This window comes from Haematobia irritans, chromosome 3 (assembly GCF_050003625.1).
Source record: "Haematobia irritans isolate KBUSLIRL chromosome 3, ASM5000362v1, whole genome shotgun sequence".
NCBI classification, from domain to species: Eukaryota; Metazoa; Arthropoda; class Insecta; order Diptera; family Muscidae; genus Haematobia; species Haematobia irritans.
In genome coordinates this window covers 218,175,964-218,191,597 of record NC_134399.1, presented here as the reverse complement: position 1 = coordinate 218,191,597, position 15,634 = coordinate 218,175,964, and the positions used below count along the sequence as shown (strand labels likewise).

Below are 15,634 nucleotides of genomic sequence, written 5' to 3'. Positions count from 1 at the left end.
ACCATATGCTAACAAAACGTACCAAATCTCAACCGAATCGGATGGAATTTGCTCTTCCAAGGAGCTCCGGAAGTCAAATCTGGGGATTGGTTTATATGGGGGCTATATATAATTATGGACCGATTTCGACCAATTTTTTCATGGGTGTTTGAGGCCATATATAACACCACGTTCCAAATTTCAACTGAATCAGATGAATTTTGGTCTTCCAAAAGGCTCCCGAGGTCAAATCTGGTTATCGGGTTATATGGGGGTTATATATAAATATGGACCGATGTGGACCAATTTTTGCATGGTTGTTAGAGATCGTATGTTGACACCATGTACCAAATTTCAGCCGGATATGATAAAATTTGCTTCTCTTAGAGGCTCCTCAAGCCAAATCGGTGGATCGGTTTATATGGGGGCTATATATAATTATGGACTGATGTGAACTAATTTTTGCATGGTTGTTAGAGAACATATACTAACACCATGTAGGGAGCCACCGTGGTGCAATGGTTAGCATGCCCGCCTTGCATACACAAGTCGTGGGTTCGATTCCTGCTACGACCGAACACCAAAAAGTTTTTCAGCGGTGGATTATCCCACCTCAGTAATGCTGGTGACATTTCTGAGGGTTTCAAAGCTTCTCTAAGTGGTTTCACTGGAATGTGGAACGCCGTTCGGACTCGGCTATAAAAAGGAGGTCCCTTGTCATTGAGATTAACATGGAATCGGGCAGCACTCAGTGATAAGAGAGAAGTTCACCACTGTGGTATCACAATGGACTGAATAGTCTAAGTGAGCCTGATACATCGGGCTGCCACATAACCTAACCTAACACCATGTACCAAATTTCAGCCGGATCGGCTCCGCAAGGCAAATCTGGGGATCGGTTTATATGGGGGTGTCTAAACCAGTGTTTAGACTTATTTTTTGTATATAATTTTATTTGAATTCAACGGAATATATTTTGTATCTAATCTGAACTATTGTAAATTACTGTTATTGAAATCCATGAAATACTTTTACGATTCATCGAAATTGCCAACTTATCGAAATACGTTATTGTGAATTGTAACTTTATAGTTTAAGTTTCTTGGACAGTAAAAATAAGCTAATCATTCTATTCCTTCTAATACCTCAAACGGTGAGCATATCCCTCAATAAACTTACAATACCTCAGAATTGTAATACCCGCCTTTACTTTCTTGTCTTCCCTGTTGCTCGACTTGGTGCCATAATTTCTCATACACTGAGATTTTATTCCACCTACTGACCTTCCACAATTCTCCTAGGGCCTTGGTATCTAAAAGTGTTATACAGTCCACACACTACTCCAGGAATTGGTGTCCACTTCGCTCTCACTCCAAACAGTCACCGTCACCAATCCCCCTATAACCCTAACTTTAAACATGGTCCACTCGAGGAGAGGATTTACAAACCAGCATAAGCCAAGCAAGGAGAACAGAAGGTAAATCAAAGTAGAGAAAAAACCTTCAAACTAGTTGAATTGTGACGTTGATCGATGCATATTGCATGTTCATCCGCTAATTGAGAATCGTTCGACGTAAAAAGAACCAAATTTAAAGAAAAAAACCGGGAAAAATCGTGGTTTAAAATCGTGTATAATTTATGTTAAATTTTAAAATGCGGGAAATATAAAAGACAATTTTACGTAAAAGTCGAGGAAGATCGTAAAAACGTGCAAATGTGCCTTTCTTCTATTCGCTAATTGTTGTGTAATAAATTTTGAACATTTTCATATTTACGTTGTAAGCATAATTTTGTAAAAAGTAAAACTATATAAAAAACATAAAAACTATTAAAAACAATTAATTAACTCAAAAAATTAGTTAAAAACTCGTGAGCAGTTAAAATAAAAATATATATATACAAAACTGTAAAAAAGTTGTTAAAAAACGGAAAAGTGAATGAAAACGTGTTCAAAAAGTATTAAATAATCAGAATAAAAATTGGGCAAAATATTGATTAAAATTTCTTTCTAAAAATTCGTTCTAACCTATATTGCACAACCCGAGATTGTAAATTTTTTTAAGATAAATTGCACGTATTTTTGTTTGCCGTAGAAAGCATATTTCATACATCACACAGGAATAAATACAGAGCTTTTCATATATTTCGAAATTTTCTTGATACACGTGAAATAAAATTCTCTGAAACTTTATTAAAGTTTCTATTGCACATATCCCTATTACACATTTTTCTAAATCTAAATTAAACGCATTCCTAACCAAATTGTCTCCGTGTACTCGTTTAACTCGTTAAACATAAATTCTACATTCTTCTTATAATCAAAATAACACATGTTCGTATTTACATGCTGTATTGCCACATACCTTTCTCAAAATCTCAAATTTACTTCTCAAAATCTCAAAAATTGTGCTCAATCATAATTACACGGTTTCCAATTTAAAATTATTTCTGAAAATCAAAAATAAAGTGTGCATATTTCTTAGAAATATTACATAATAGTAAATTTCACAGTGCACATATTCTGCATAATTTTCTAAGAAAAAATTAGCACATTGGTTACCGTTACATGAAACAACGTCAAAAATAACAACATAATTTCTGTGCCTGCATCAATTGTTCGTCGCTTTATACATAACCCAAACTACAGTTAAAATTCCAAAAACAATTTTAGTCCACATATGCATATAGGGAAATAAATATTTCTATTTTCGTTTTCCATTCCCTTCATTTACATTCTCTTCCATTTTCGTTTCATTTGTGCATGTTCCATTCCACTGTGCTAATAATTTAATCTGCATTTTGCAATAAAGAGAGCAACATATGAGTGATGAATGTGTTGGATCGAAGAGAGTGATATATGAAGAGACTGAAAAAAATATATCGAGTTTAACTCAAAACAAATGAAATTGAGAGGTAGAGAAAGTGTTCCATATGAAGAAAACAAAAAACAATTTATAAAATTTTTTCCAAAAACTTGTGCTTAATGTGATACCATATTAACCAAAGATGAAATATTTTTTATCGATTTACTAAGTAATCAAAAAACAAGTATATACAGCAGTAAGTTCGGCCGGGCCGAATCTTAAATACCCACCACCATGAACCAAATATTAGGGTTTCCTTTGAAATTTCAGGAGGGCTTGAGGACTTGAGGACACTTCCCCAAGATATCAGATTCTGGATTTATAAGAACCATTTTTGTTTGAGTTTTAGAGGAATCATTAACATCTCTTGCAAGTGTGCAAGAAAATTATAAAATAACGTCTTGATTTGAAATCTTAAATCTGTAGAGTTTCACCCGAGAAGTATAATCTGGAAATTTTACATTGAGTTTCAAGCAATTTTCATGATCTGTGCGCCTTCTATACCCTCAAGAAGTGAAGTCGGTCTATATGGAGGCATTACCAAATGGACCTATAAAAACTTAATCCGATACACGTTTTTGTGAGCCAAAAATACCAGAATATTTACAATTTCAGGCAAATCGGATAAAAACTACGGTTTCTAGAAACCCAAGGAGTTAAATCGGGAGATCGTTCTTATGGGGGCTATACTAAAATATGGACCGATACTCACCGTTTTCGGCACACATCTTTATGGCCCGAAAATACCTCTAGATTTCAATTTCAGGCAAATTGGATAAAAACTTCGGATTCTAGAAGCCCAAGAAGTAAAATCGGGATATCGGTCTATATAGGGGCTATACCAAAACATGGACCGATACTCACCATTTGTGGCACACCTCTTTATGGTCCTAAAATACCTCTAGATTTTCAATTTCAGGCGACTTGGATAAAAACTACGGTTTCTATAAGCCCAACACCCCAAATCGGGAGGTCGGTTTATATGGGGACCATTCCAAAACATGGACCGATGCTCACCATTTTTGGCACACCTCTTTACGGTTCTAAAGTACCTCTCGATTTCCAATTTCAGGTAAATTGGATAAAAACTGCGGTTTCTATAAGCCCAAGAAGTAAAATCGGGAGATCGGTCTATATGGGGGCTATACCAAAATATGTACCGATACTCACCATTTTCGGCACACCTATTTATGGTCCTAAAATACCTCTAGATTTCCAATTTCAGACAATTTGGATAAAAACTTCGGTTCCTATAAGCCCAAGACCCCAAATCGGGAGGTCGTTTTATATGGGGACCATACCAAAACTTGGACCGATACTCACCATTTGCGGCACACCTGTTTATGGTCCCAAAATACCTCTAGATTTCCAATTTCAGGTAAATTGAATAAAAACTGCGGTTTCTATAAGCCCAAGAAGTACAATCGAGAGATCGGTCTATATGGGGGCTATACCAAAATATGGACCGATACTCACAATTTTTGGCACACGTATTTGTGGTCCTACAATACCTCTAGATTTCCAATTTCAGGTAAATTGAATAAAAACTGCGGTTTCTATAGGCTCAAGAAGTAAAATCGGGAGATCGGTCTATATGGGGGCTATACCAAAACATGGACCGATACTCACCATTTTTGGCACACCTCTTTATGGTCATAAAATTCCTCTAGATTTCAAATTTCAGGCAAATTGGATAAAAACTACGATTTCTATAAGCCCAAGACCCCAAATCGGGAGGTCGGTTTATATGGGGACTATATCAAAACCTTGACCGATATAGCCCATCTTCGAACTTGACCTGCCTGCAGACAAAAGACGAGTTTGTGCAAAATTTCAGCACGATTGCTTCATTATTGAAGACTGTAGCGTGATTACAACAGACAGACAGACAGACAGACAGACAGACAGACGGACAGACGGACATCGTTATATCGTCTTAGAATTTCTCCCTGATCAAGAATATATATACTTTATATAGTCGGAAATCGATATTTCGATGTGTTACAAACGGAATGACAAACTTATTATACCCCCGTCACCATTCTATGGTGGTGGGTATAAAAAAAAAACGAAACAATAAAATCGGTTTCGCGAAACAAAAATGAAAACCAAACGGTGATTCGGTTCGCGAAGTAAAGAAAATGTAAATAAATTAACTTTCCTGTATGTATTAAGGTACACTTATGAGTTAATATAAAGTAGTTAATATTAATTAATTAACTAACCCATACTGCTTGTGCTAATATTACAATCTCTAACCACTGTGCGAGAAACCACCAAAAGTCAAGAGAGAGCGACACAGTATGCTCATTGCTATGCTAGTGAAACTGTTATACATAGTGCACATCTACCCTACACCATACATTCAAGCACGAATGTTCTGCCCAGCTACACACGCACAGTATCTCTTAACCTAATGTGCTCGAAAAGTTCTACTGGTTAAAACAAAAGAAACTCTTGATTAAAATTACAATACATTCAAACACGAATGTTCTGAAACACGCACAGTGTCTCGAAACCTAATCTGCGAGAAAAATTATAATAAAAAATTTTTATAATTATGGGAAACTCCAAAGTTGAGTAGCGGATTCTTTACATTAATACAAGCTGTAAACTGTAAAAAAAAGCCCAACGAAGAAGAACACATTTACTGCCAAAACTATAAATTAAAATACACTAGACATAATACCTACGAAAACCCAAATACAAAGAAAATACATATAAATATACTCACCGTACTAATTTATACTAACGAAATTTAACAACAATTTGATAATTTCATTCTCATACACATTATCTCACAACATATTTAAACTTTTAATTATATCTAATCCCTGACGTGGATTTTTTTGAATATTTCTGCTAATCCCTAACGTGGATTTTTTTTTTTTTTAATTTCTGGCTGATCCCAATTGTGGATATTTATAATATTAATGTTATACTCTGTGGATTTTGGAAAAAAAAATCAAACATAAATTTCTTGGTGATCCCAAAAGTGGATATTTTATATCTTGAATTATTTTGTATGTGAATTTGAAGAAAATACACATGTCGTTTTCTGGTTGATCCAAAAAGTGGATAATTTAAATTTTAAAAGTTTACTCTGTGGTTTTTGCAAATAGTTCTGTCTGATCCCTAAGTGAGAATTTTTTACAGTTTATGGAATTTATACTGTGATTTTAAATTCGAGTGTACTGTTTGTATGTTTTACAAACGATTCCCTGAAATAATTAGCGATTGAATACTTTTTAAATCTGTCTATATTTTGTTGCATAGAATTCTACGAATTCTAAATTCGATTTATATAAGTAGTCGCGAGGACATATTTCTTTATATGATACCGAAAATTGTGATTTCTCCGTGTTTACGAATAACTTTGCTATATTTTGTCAACTGAAATATAACAAAAAATATCATCTCAGAGTTATATATTTCAACTAATATATAACAGCTTAATATCAATCTATCAGTCTCAATTGCATTACTATAATATTGGATATCTTCTCATTCTCTGGGTTTACAAACAATTTTTAGCTATATTTTGTCAACGGAAATATAGCAGAAAAAAACCTTCCAGTTCTGGTTTACAATTAACCTAGAGCTATATTTTTCAACTGAGATATAGCAACCCTCATCTATAGTATCTCAAATTGTATTCTTATGAACTATTTCGGTGAGGCATTTAACTGGAAGACTATTGTCACGAAATTTGCTCTTACTTTATAACTGTGTACCCAATTCACTGGTAAATTGCAAAATTTTCAGTAAATTTGCTGAATCGCGTTAAATTCTTAGTTTCCACAGTCTGATCTACGACTACTTTAAATATTTCAATAAATCTTAAAACTTCTATAAAGATTTTCACGAATTATCGGAGTGACCAAAGCTTTTTCTAGCTGTCTTTTTTTATACAATATTCAGTCTTTTCCAAATCCGCTTTAACAAAACTTTGCGTTTGATTTATCAGCTTTAATTTTTTTTACAAAAATTAAAGTCAATTGTTAAGGTCAACTTTTTCACGAAAAGTCGAAAATCTTTTCTCACTCAATTTTTCCAACTGATTTCATTCACCAAAATGCTCAATCCGTCGGATCAAAGTACTTCGGGAAATTTCCCCTCAAACGTGAACAGTGCAAAGCCATCGCCCATCTTCGAAAAGTTTGCATTTATCTGCAATCAGTTAACTGATTTTTGCTCAGATTTTGAGAATGCTGATATTACAGACCAAACAGATTCTCTACTAGAAGTCAAGCTAGATGACTTAATCGATCGATGGCGAAAAGTTCAACAAGAGTACGAAAACTTGATGCTATCTCCCGAATCGGTTGTTTCCAAGGAATTGAAACAAAATGCGAAGGTAAATCTTAATATTTGCTCTGAGGCATATTACGATACTCGGTCTCAAATTTTAGATGTTTTAAGAATGTCTATAAACACTGCCCCTCGTAGAAACTCTCGACTAACTCTTTTACCTGAAAGGAATTCAGAACCTCGGAATTCCAATTCCAACAGCTCTGAAGTATGCATAAAAGTACCCCCTTGCGATACAGAGGTGTTTAAGGGCAGCTATGAAGAGTGGCCATCTTTTCGTGACATGTTCACGGCCGTGTATGTCAACCACCCGAAACTCACCCCCGCTCAAAAGCTCTACCACTTAAGGAATAAGACCAAAAGTAGTGCTGGTGCAATAGTAAAGCGGTATGCCTTATGTGATGAAAATTTCACTTTGGCTTGGAATGCTTTAAAATCTCGTTATGAGAATAAGCGCGTTTTGGTTGATAACCAACTTAAAATATTATTCAATATTCCCGTAGCTACAAGCGAAGATAGTGAGTCTTTACAAAGGATACATTCCACAGTGAAAGACTGTCTTAGTACATTGACTTCACTAAATGTTAATATCGATTCTTGGGATCCTATGTTGATCTACTTGGTCTCCACAAAGCTTCCTGAAGAAACGATATCCCAATGGGAACAATCTCTTAAATCCCATCGCGAGCTACCTAGTTGGTCCCAAATGGACGAATTTTTAATCAATCGATTTGAGGTGGTAGAGCGGATATCTAGTTTCCGAAACTTCAAAGTCCAAAATGATATGACCCAAAAAAATTTGCCTCAGGGTACGAACAAAATACAAACATATACGTCACAAGAAAAATTAAACGTAACTTGTTCGCTATGCAACTTAGAGCATAGCATTCGCATTTGCCCCGATTTCCGGAAATTTTCACCTCAAGAGCGCATTGATTTTGCATTTAAGAAAAAAATTTGCATCAATTGTCTCTCTTCTTCTCATTTGAAAACGAAATGTAAAAGTAAACGTTTGTGTTTCACTTGCCATAAACCTCATCATAGTCTGTTACATTTAGAACGCAATCCGATTTCGAACGACCAATCTCAAAATTCAAGCACTTCGGCTTCTAGAACAACTGAACGAAATTTTAGTACAAATAATGCTCAGCATCCTACCCCGTCAACTTCAAAAGAGGCATACAATCGCGTTGATGCGAATTTTTCTCAAAATAGTGAAACTATTTTGCTCAGGACTGCCTTGGTCCAAATAGAACACGAAGGCGAGCTATTCACTATAAGAGCCTTGATTGACCCAGGCTCCCAAAGAACTTTCTTGTCAGAGAAAGTCAGAAACCTTTTGAATATCCCATTCCGAAAGTCCCGGTATGAAATCGGTGGAATTGGTGGGATAACTCAGTTTTCCGACAAAGAATGTGATTTAGTCATCTACTCCCCAAAACACAATACCAGATTTTCCATTAGCGCTATTATCCTTCCAAAGGTTACAAGAAAGTTACCAGCTGTCTCTTTCGAAATTCCAAAGTGCCCCGACTTTCTAAAACTCGATTTAGCTGACCCAAATTTTAATATCTCATCTCATATTGATCTCATACTTGGCAATGACTCTGAGCGTTTCATTAATATTGATGGCATCAAAAAAGATGTATACGGCTCCGCTTCTGCATACAATACTATATTCGGATGGGTGCTCAGTGGTCCCATGCCAACGGAATCAATTCTCTCATTCACAACCAAAGTTTTCGCTCTCGAATCCGATACGCTCAGCGATGCACTTAAAAGATTCTGGGAAATTGAAGAGGTCCCAGCAGCCCCTGAAATTTCGGAATCTGAAAAATTTTGTGAAGACTTTTATGCCACAACAACAACCCGTGACGATGATGGTCGTTATGTTGTAAGGCTCCCCTTCAGGAAAGAATTTCCTGAATCCATTTCTCTTGGTTCGTCCAGATTCACTGCGCTTGGACAGTATACAAGAATGGAAAGAACATTGTTAAAAGATCCTGATATGCAGGATCAATATAACTCTGTACTCCAAGAATACATCACTCTAAATCATATGGAAGAAACTTCCTCCCAAGAAATATGTGCTCAAGGTAAATTTTATTCCTTTTATCTTCCTCATCATGCGGTATTTCGTCCGGAACATAAATCCACTAAAGTGCGAATAGTATTCAACGCATCCCGCAAATCAAAATCAGGGTTTTCACTCAATGATGTCCTTTACACTGGTCCCACACTTCAAAATGATCTGATCTTCACTATTCTCAATTGGAGAAAATACAAATATGTATGCAGTGGAGACATTCAAAAAATGTATCGACAAATAAAGATACATCCCGATGATAGAGCTTATCAAAGGATTCTATTCCAATCGGATCCTAAAGGCCCAGTTCAGGATTACCAATTAAATAGAGTTACATTTGGTATCAACTGTGCCCCCTTCCTTGCAATACGCACTATGCTACAACTTGCTTCTGATTCAGAAACTCAATTCCCTGAAGTTGCAAAGATTTTAAGACGAGAAACCTATGTTGACGACATTTTGTTTGGTGGATTCTCTATTGAAGAAACCATTGCATCTCGCAAATCTCTCGTCTCCGTACTCAATTCAGCAGGTTTCCCATTAAAGAAGATCACAGCAAATGATCCCGAATTGCTAAAAGATCTACTTCCCGAAGACTTGTATGATTTGAACTTATTACGCTTTGCTGAATCTAGTTCAACAAAAACACTTGGCATTAAATGGAATGCTCTGAGCGATAAATTCTCATATTCCACAATTTCCGCTCAAAGTCATACATCCACTACAAAGCGTCAAGTACTTTCCCAAGTGGCTCAACTCTTTGACCCAGTAGGATGGGTAACTCCTGTGATAATAAGAGCCAAAATGCTTATGCAGCAACTCTGGATGGAAAAATCTGGTTGGGATGATGAAATATCTCCAGATTCCCATCGTAATTGGAATTATTTATTAGAGGACTTGTCTCAAATTAATGTCATAGAAATACCTCGATGGATTCAGTATATGCCCACAGATAAAATCCAAATACATGGATTTTGCGACGCATCTAAAGGAGCTTACTGTGCCTGCGTGTACCTCAGATTGCAAACCTCCACTTCAACAGTGTTCTCAAATTTGTTTATGGCGAAAAGTAAAGTTGCTCCACTTAAGCCAGTGTCGTTGCCTAAATTAGAACTAAATGGTGCGCTTTTACTGTCTCATTTAGTTAAATATGTTTCCCAAATATTCGACGATCAAGTTGCATCAGTGACCCTATGGTCTGATGCATCAATTGTTCTTGGATGGCTATCGAAACCTCCGTATTCGTGGGAGACATATGTAGCCAACCGAACATCCCAAATACACGAATTGGTACCCAATGCAAAATGGAGATATGTTGCTACGCATCATAATCCTGCCGATATTGGCACCCGAGGATGTAGTCCCCGAGATTTAGCAGCAAATTGCCTTTGGTGGAATGGCCCTTCGTGGCTTACAAATCCCGAATCCACATGGCCAACAAAAAATCCCATAATCCCAAATTTACCGACACAGAAAATTACCTCTCATCAAGTCACGATTGACGAAGATGAAATTATTTCTCGATTTTCCTCATACTCGAGGGCTTTGCGCGTTTTGGCATACGTGTTTCGTTTCTTTCACAACATTCACCCTCGATCGAATAACAATAGAACTCCTCAGACTGTCGAAATCTCTCAAAATGAGATACAATTTACAAAAAATCGCATCATATCGCTGACTCAACAAAGATATTATAACACTGAGTATCAAGCTTTACGTGATTCAAAGCCGCTACCTCACAAAAGCGCGTTGCTAACTTTGAACCCTTTTTTAGACTCGGACCAAGTCCTTAGAGCAAATGGTCGCTTGTCAAATTCATCTCTTCCTTATAAAGAAAGATTTCCAATAATTCTTCCTGGAAATTCTCATTTTTGCACTCTTTACTTGTCGCATTTACATACTTTTCTAGCCCATGGAGAATGTAATCAGATGTGTCGGTTTGTACAAACTGAATACTACATTACCCGTTTGAAACCTCGAGTGAAAGGAGTAATACACAGATGCAAAACATGCATTATATATAAACACAAACCCAGCTCCCAAATCATGGCCCCCTTGCCATCTGAACGCTCCACATTCTCACCTCCATTCCATATCACTGGAATTGATTTCGCTGGACCCTTTGAACTTAAAAGTTCCTCTCTAAGAAAAGCCCCCATAATAAAAGGCTACGTATGTGTGTTCGTATGCTTTAGCACAAAAGCAATACATCTAGAAGCATGTACAGAGTTGTCCTCAGCAGCATTTGAGGCTGCATTAGCTCGATTTGTGGGGAGGCGAGGGCTCCCATCCAGGATATACTCAGATAATGGTCGCAATTTTGTTGGAGCCAGTAGAGCGCTTCTCAGAGAGTTTTCTATGTTTATTAAAACTACCTCCAGCTCAATATCTCAAAAGTATTCTGTTCACGGATTCGAGTGGATATTTATACCACCCCATGCTCCTCATATGGGAGGTCTGTGGGAAGCGGCAGTAAAAAGTTTCAAAACTCATTTTAAGAAACTCGCCGGCGCACATAGGTTTACATTCGAGCAATTCTCAACTCTTCTTTCTCGAATAGAAGGGGTTTTGAACTCTCGTCCGATTTCGGCTATGTCAGAAGACCCATCGGATTTCAAGGCCTTGACACCAGGACATTTTCTAAGGGGTTCTCCAATACTTGCGCTCCCAGAACCCATTTCTCCACAATTGTCTTTAATAAATAGATGGACTAAACTGAAGGCTCTTCATCATCAATTTGCTCTAAGATGGAAAGAAGAATACTTAAAGACCATGCACAAACGTTATAAATGGAAATCTGCCGCACCTAACTTAAAAGTAAATGATCTTGTCGTTGTGATTGATGATTTGCTTCCTCCATATGAATGGCTCTTGGGCCGAATTGTAAAAACGTATTGCGGTTCCGACACGAAAGTACGAGTCGCAGATGTGCGAACAGAAACCGGAACTGTGACTCGTCCCATAGCAAAATTATGCTACTTGCCTTTCTCTAACTCTTGCGATGAAGCTGAACACAATAAAATTGTTTAAAACATTAACAACTTACTAACCCTATTGCCCATTATATTCATTAATGAAAGCTCATATATTCCAGATCATCCGTATCCCGTCAAAAGAGATCAGCTAATGTATATAAGTGTAAACTTTGCAACAAATTTCACGCTCTGAAAGTCTGCCCTAAATTTTTGAAGATGTCGCCAAAGCAGCGCAACATTTGGGTCCTACGGGAGGTGTACTGTGTCAACTGCCTGGCAAGAAGCCATAGATTCAGAGATTGCCGATCAAAAAATATGTGTCGCAAATGCGGAAGACCCCATAACACTTTACTACATCCAAACTACACCAAAGCTAACAACAACACCAACAAAGGACAACGTCAAAGCAACGAAGCGAAAAATGGTGATGACATCAAAACCAACCAACAACGTCCTAACCAGAAGGTTATATCTGAAGCCATTCGTGCTTTGGCTTCAGTTTTATGCTCCTCCCCGAAGTAATCATCTGTTGAGACGGGAGCATGTCTAAACCAGTGTTTAGACTTATTTTTTGTATATAATTTTATTTGAATTCAACGGAATATATTTTGTATCTAATCTGAACTATTGTAAATTACTGTTATTGAAATCCATGAAATACTTTTACGATTCATCGAAATTGCCAACTTATCGAAATACGTTATTGTGAATTGTAACTTTATAGTTTAAGTTTCTTGGACAGTAAAAATAAGCTAATCATTCTATTCCTTCTAATACCTCAAACGGTGAGCATATCCCTCAATAAACTTACAATACCTCAGAATTGTAATACCCGCCTTTACTTTCTTGTCTTCCCTGTTGCTCGACTTGGTGCCATAATTTCTCATACACTGAGATTTTATTCCACCTACTGACCTTCCACAATTCTCCTAGGGCCTTGGTATCTAAAAGTGTTATACAGTCCACACACTACTCCAGGAATTGGTGTCCACTTCGCTCTCACTCCAAACAGTCACCGTCACCAATCCCCCTATAACCCTAACTTTAAACAGGGGGCTATATATAATTATAGACCGATGTGGACCAATTTTTGCATGGTTGTTAGAGACCACATACTAACACCATGTACCAAATTTCAGCCGGATCGGATAAAATTTGCTTCTCTTAGAGGCTCCTCATGCCAAATCGGGGGATTGGTTTATATGGGGGCTATATATAATTATGGACCGATGTGGACCAATTTTTGCATGGTTGTTAGAGACTATATACTTACACCATGTACCAAATTTCAGCCGGATCGGATAAAATTTGCTCCTCTTAAAGGCTCCTCAAGCCAAATCGGGGGATCGGTTTATATGGGGGCTATATATAATTATGGATTGATGTGAACTAATTTTTGCATGGTTGTTAGAGAACATATACTAACACCATGTACCAAATTTCAGCCAGATCGGATGAAATTTGTTTCTCTTAGAGGATTCGCAAGCCAAATTTGGGGGTCCGTTTATATGGGGGCTATATGTAAAAGTGAACCGATATGGCCCATTTGCAATACCATCTGACCTACATCAATAACAACTACTTGTGCCATATTTCAAGTCGATAGCTTGTTTCGTTCGGAAGTTAGCGTGATTTCAACAGACGGACGGACGGGCGGACAGACGGACATGCTCAGATCGACTCAGAGTTTCACCACGACCCAGAATATATATACTTTATGGGGTCTTAGAGCAATATTTCGATGTTCTACAAACGGAATGACAAAGTTAATATACATATATATCTTATGGTGGAGGGTATAAAAACTATAAAACTTTTTTGACTTTACACCAATGATTTTGGTTTTGATTCTAGCCACTAAAGCAGAGAAGTGCATTAGGAATATATTTAAGAATTATTTCTCTTAAATGTTGCTTTCTAAAGTCCTTTAAAACTGTGCTAACCATAATTTGGAGTTTCAAATTCAAATTCGACTTCGAGTTTAACTAAGAACCACCTTTAAAATTATGTCTCGAAAGAAACCTCCTTGTTGGAAAACATTTCAGTTACGTTTTGGATACGAAACATCATCAGATTTAAAGGCTCACTTAGTCTATTCAGTCCATTGTGATACCACATTGGTGAACTTCTCTTTTATCACTGAGTGCTGCCCGATTCCATGTTAAGCTCAATGACAATGGACCTCCTTTTTATAGCCGAATCCGAACGGCGTTCGCCATTGCAATGAAACCACTTAGAGGGCATATATATACAATAATAAGGGGCATATATACATACAAACAAAAAATATCTCCAAAATTTTTCCAATTAAAATTTTAATTGAATTAAAAAAAATATTTGAAAATATAATTGGTTGAACAAATTTTTAGTTGAAGCAAAAAACAATCACAGAAATTATCGCCTGTATATTTGTCTGTTTCTTTGCTAACTTTAACCCTTTGGACATAAAAATTTCAATATCTACCCTCGTTACTTTTGTTCTTTTGCTCTTTGTATTTTTTCAGTTTTTTTTTCGAAACTTTCATTTGCTTCCACTCATTTAGTTTTTCCCCAATAAAAATTCGTTTTCCTTAATGCTTAAATTATTTTGCCACTAACCCACAAAGATAAAGGATGTTTTTGCAAAAGCTGTTGGAGCGAACAACAATCAACAGCGAAATAGTCTAGCTGGCAAAGCGGGAGGCCATTCGTTGTGGTGGTGGCACAAACATTAAACAAACGCTTCAAGGGAAATGGAGAAAAAAAAAAAAACGAAACTAATGTGAAGCTATTAAAGTTTAATTTCACTTTTAATGCTCAAATAAACAAAGTTGGCCGGATATTAGTGAAATAAATCATGATTCAGCGATAACATGAAATGAAAGGCTTTATATCAGCAGCAGCGATATGAGAAAGATAAAATAAAACAATGACATTTGGGCCTTTAACCATGTACTACATATGTGGGTCACTACATGGAAAATTACAGAGGGTGGGAACTTAAAATAGTGGCTATCATAAAGAATCGTTTTTTCTTAAGACTCATAAATTCTTTAAGAGTTTGAAACAAATGTGTAACCTTTCGACCATGTTTGAAATCTTCATTGCCAAACACCATTCAGATTAGGATACAGTTGTGTCACTGAAAAACTTAAGCAATGGAGATCTCTGCCAAATTGCACTAAGGATATATTTCAGCAGCAATTCTCTTTTAAGTTTAAGTTTTGCGTATCTGAGATTTTTAAAAAATGTTCAAAAAATGCGACTTTGACCTTGAGGTCATGAATCGAAGCGGACTATCAGTAGATTTGGACGAAGACCATCTTTATGCGCTATTAAAAAAAATAGTCGTGAAAAATGGACATGAGTGCCAAAAACAGTATCTCCAGCATTTGTGGGGTAACATATAGGTCTGGGAGATAAACCGCAGTTGCATATTT

General features: G+C 36.6%; 1 protein-coding gene across 1 annotated transcript; it reads left to right on the top strand.

The window, feature by feature from the left end:
- Positions 1-6,918: 6,918 nt before the first annotated feature.
- Positions 6,919-12,270, top strand: LOC142231444 (uncharacterized). Its single transcript, XM_075302051.1, has one exon. It carries the CDS (start codon positions 6,919-6,921, stop codon positions 12,268-12,270), a length of 5,352 nt encoding a protein of 1,783 aa, XP_075158166.1.
- The last annotated feature ends 3,364 nt before the right edge of the window (positions 12,271-15,634 follow it).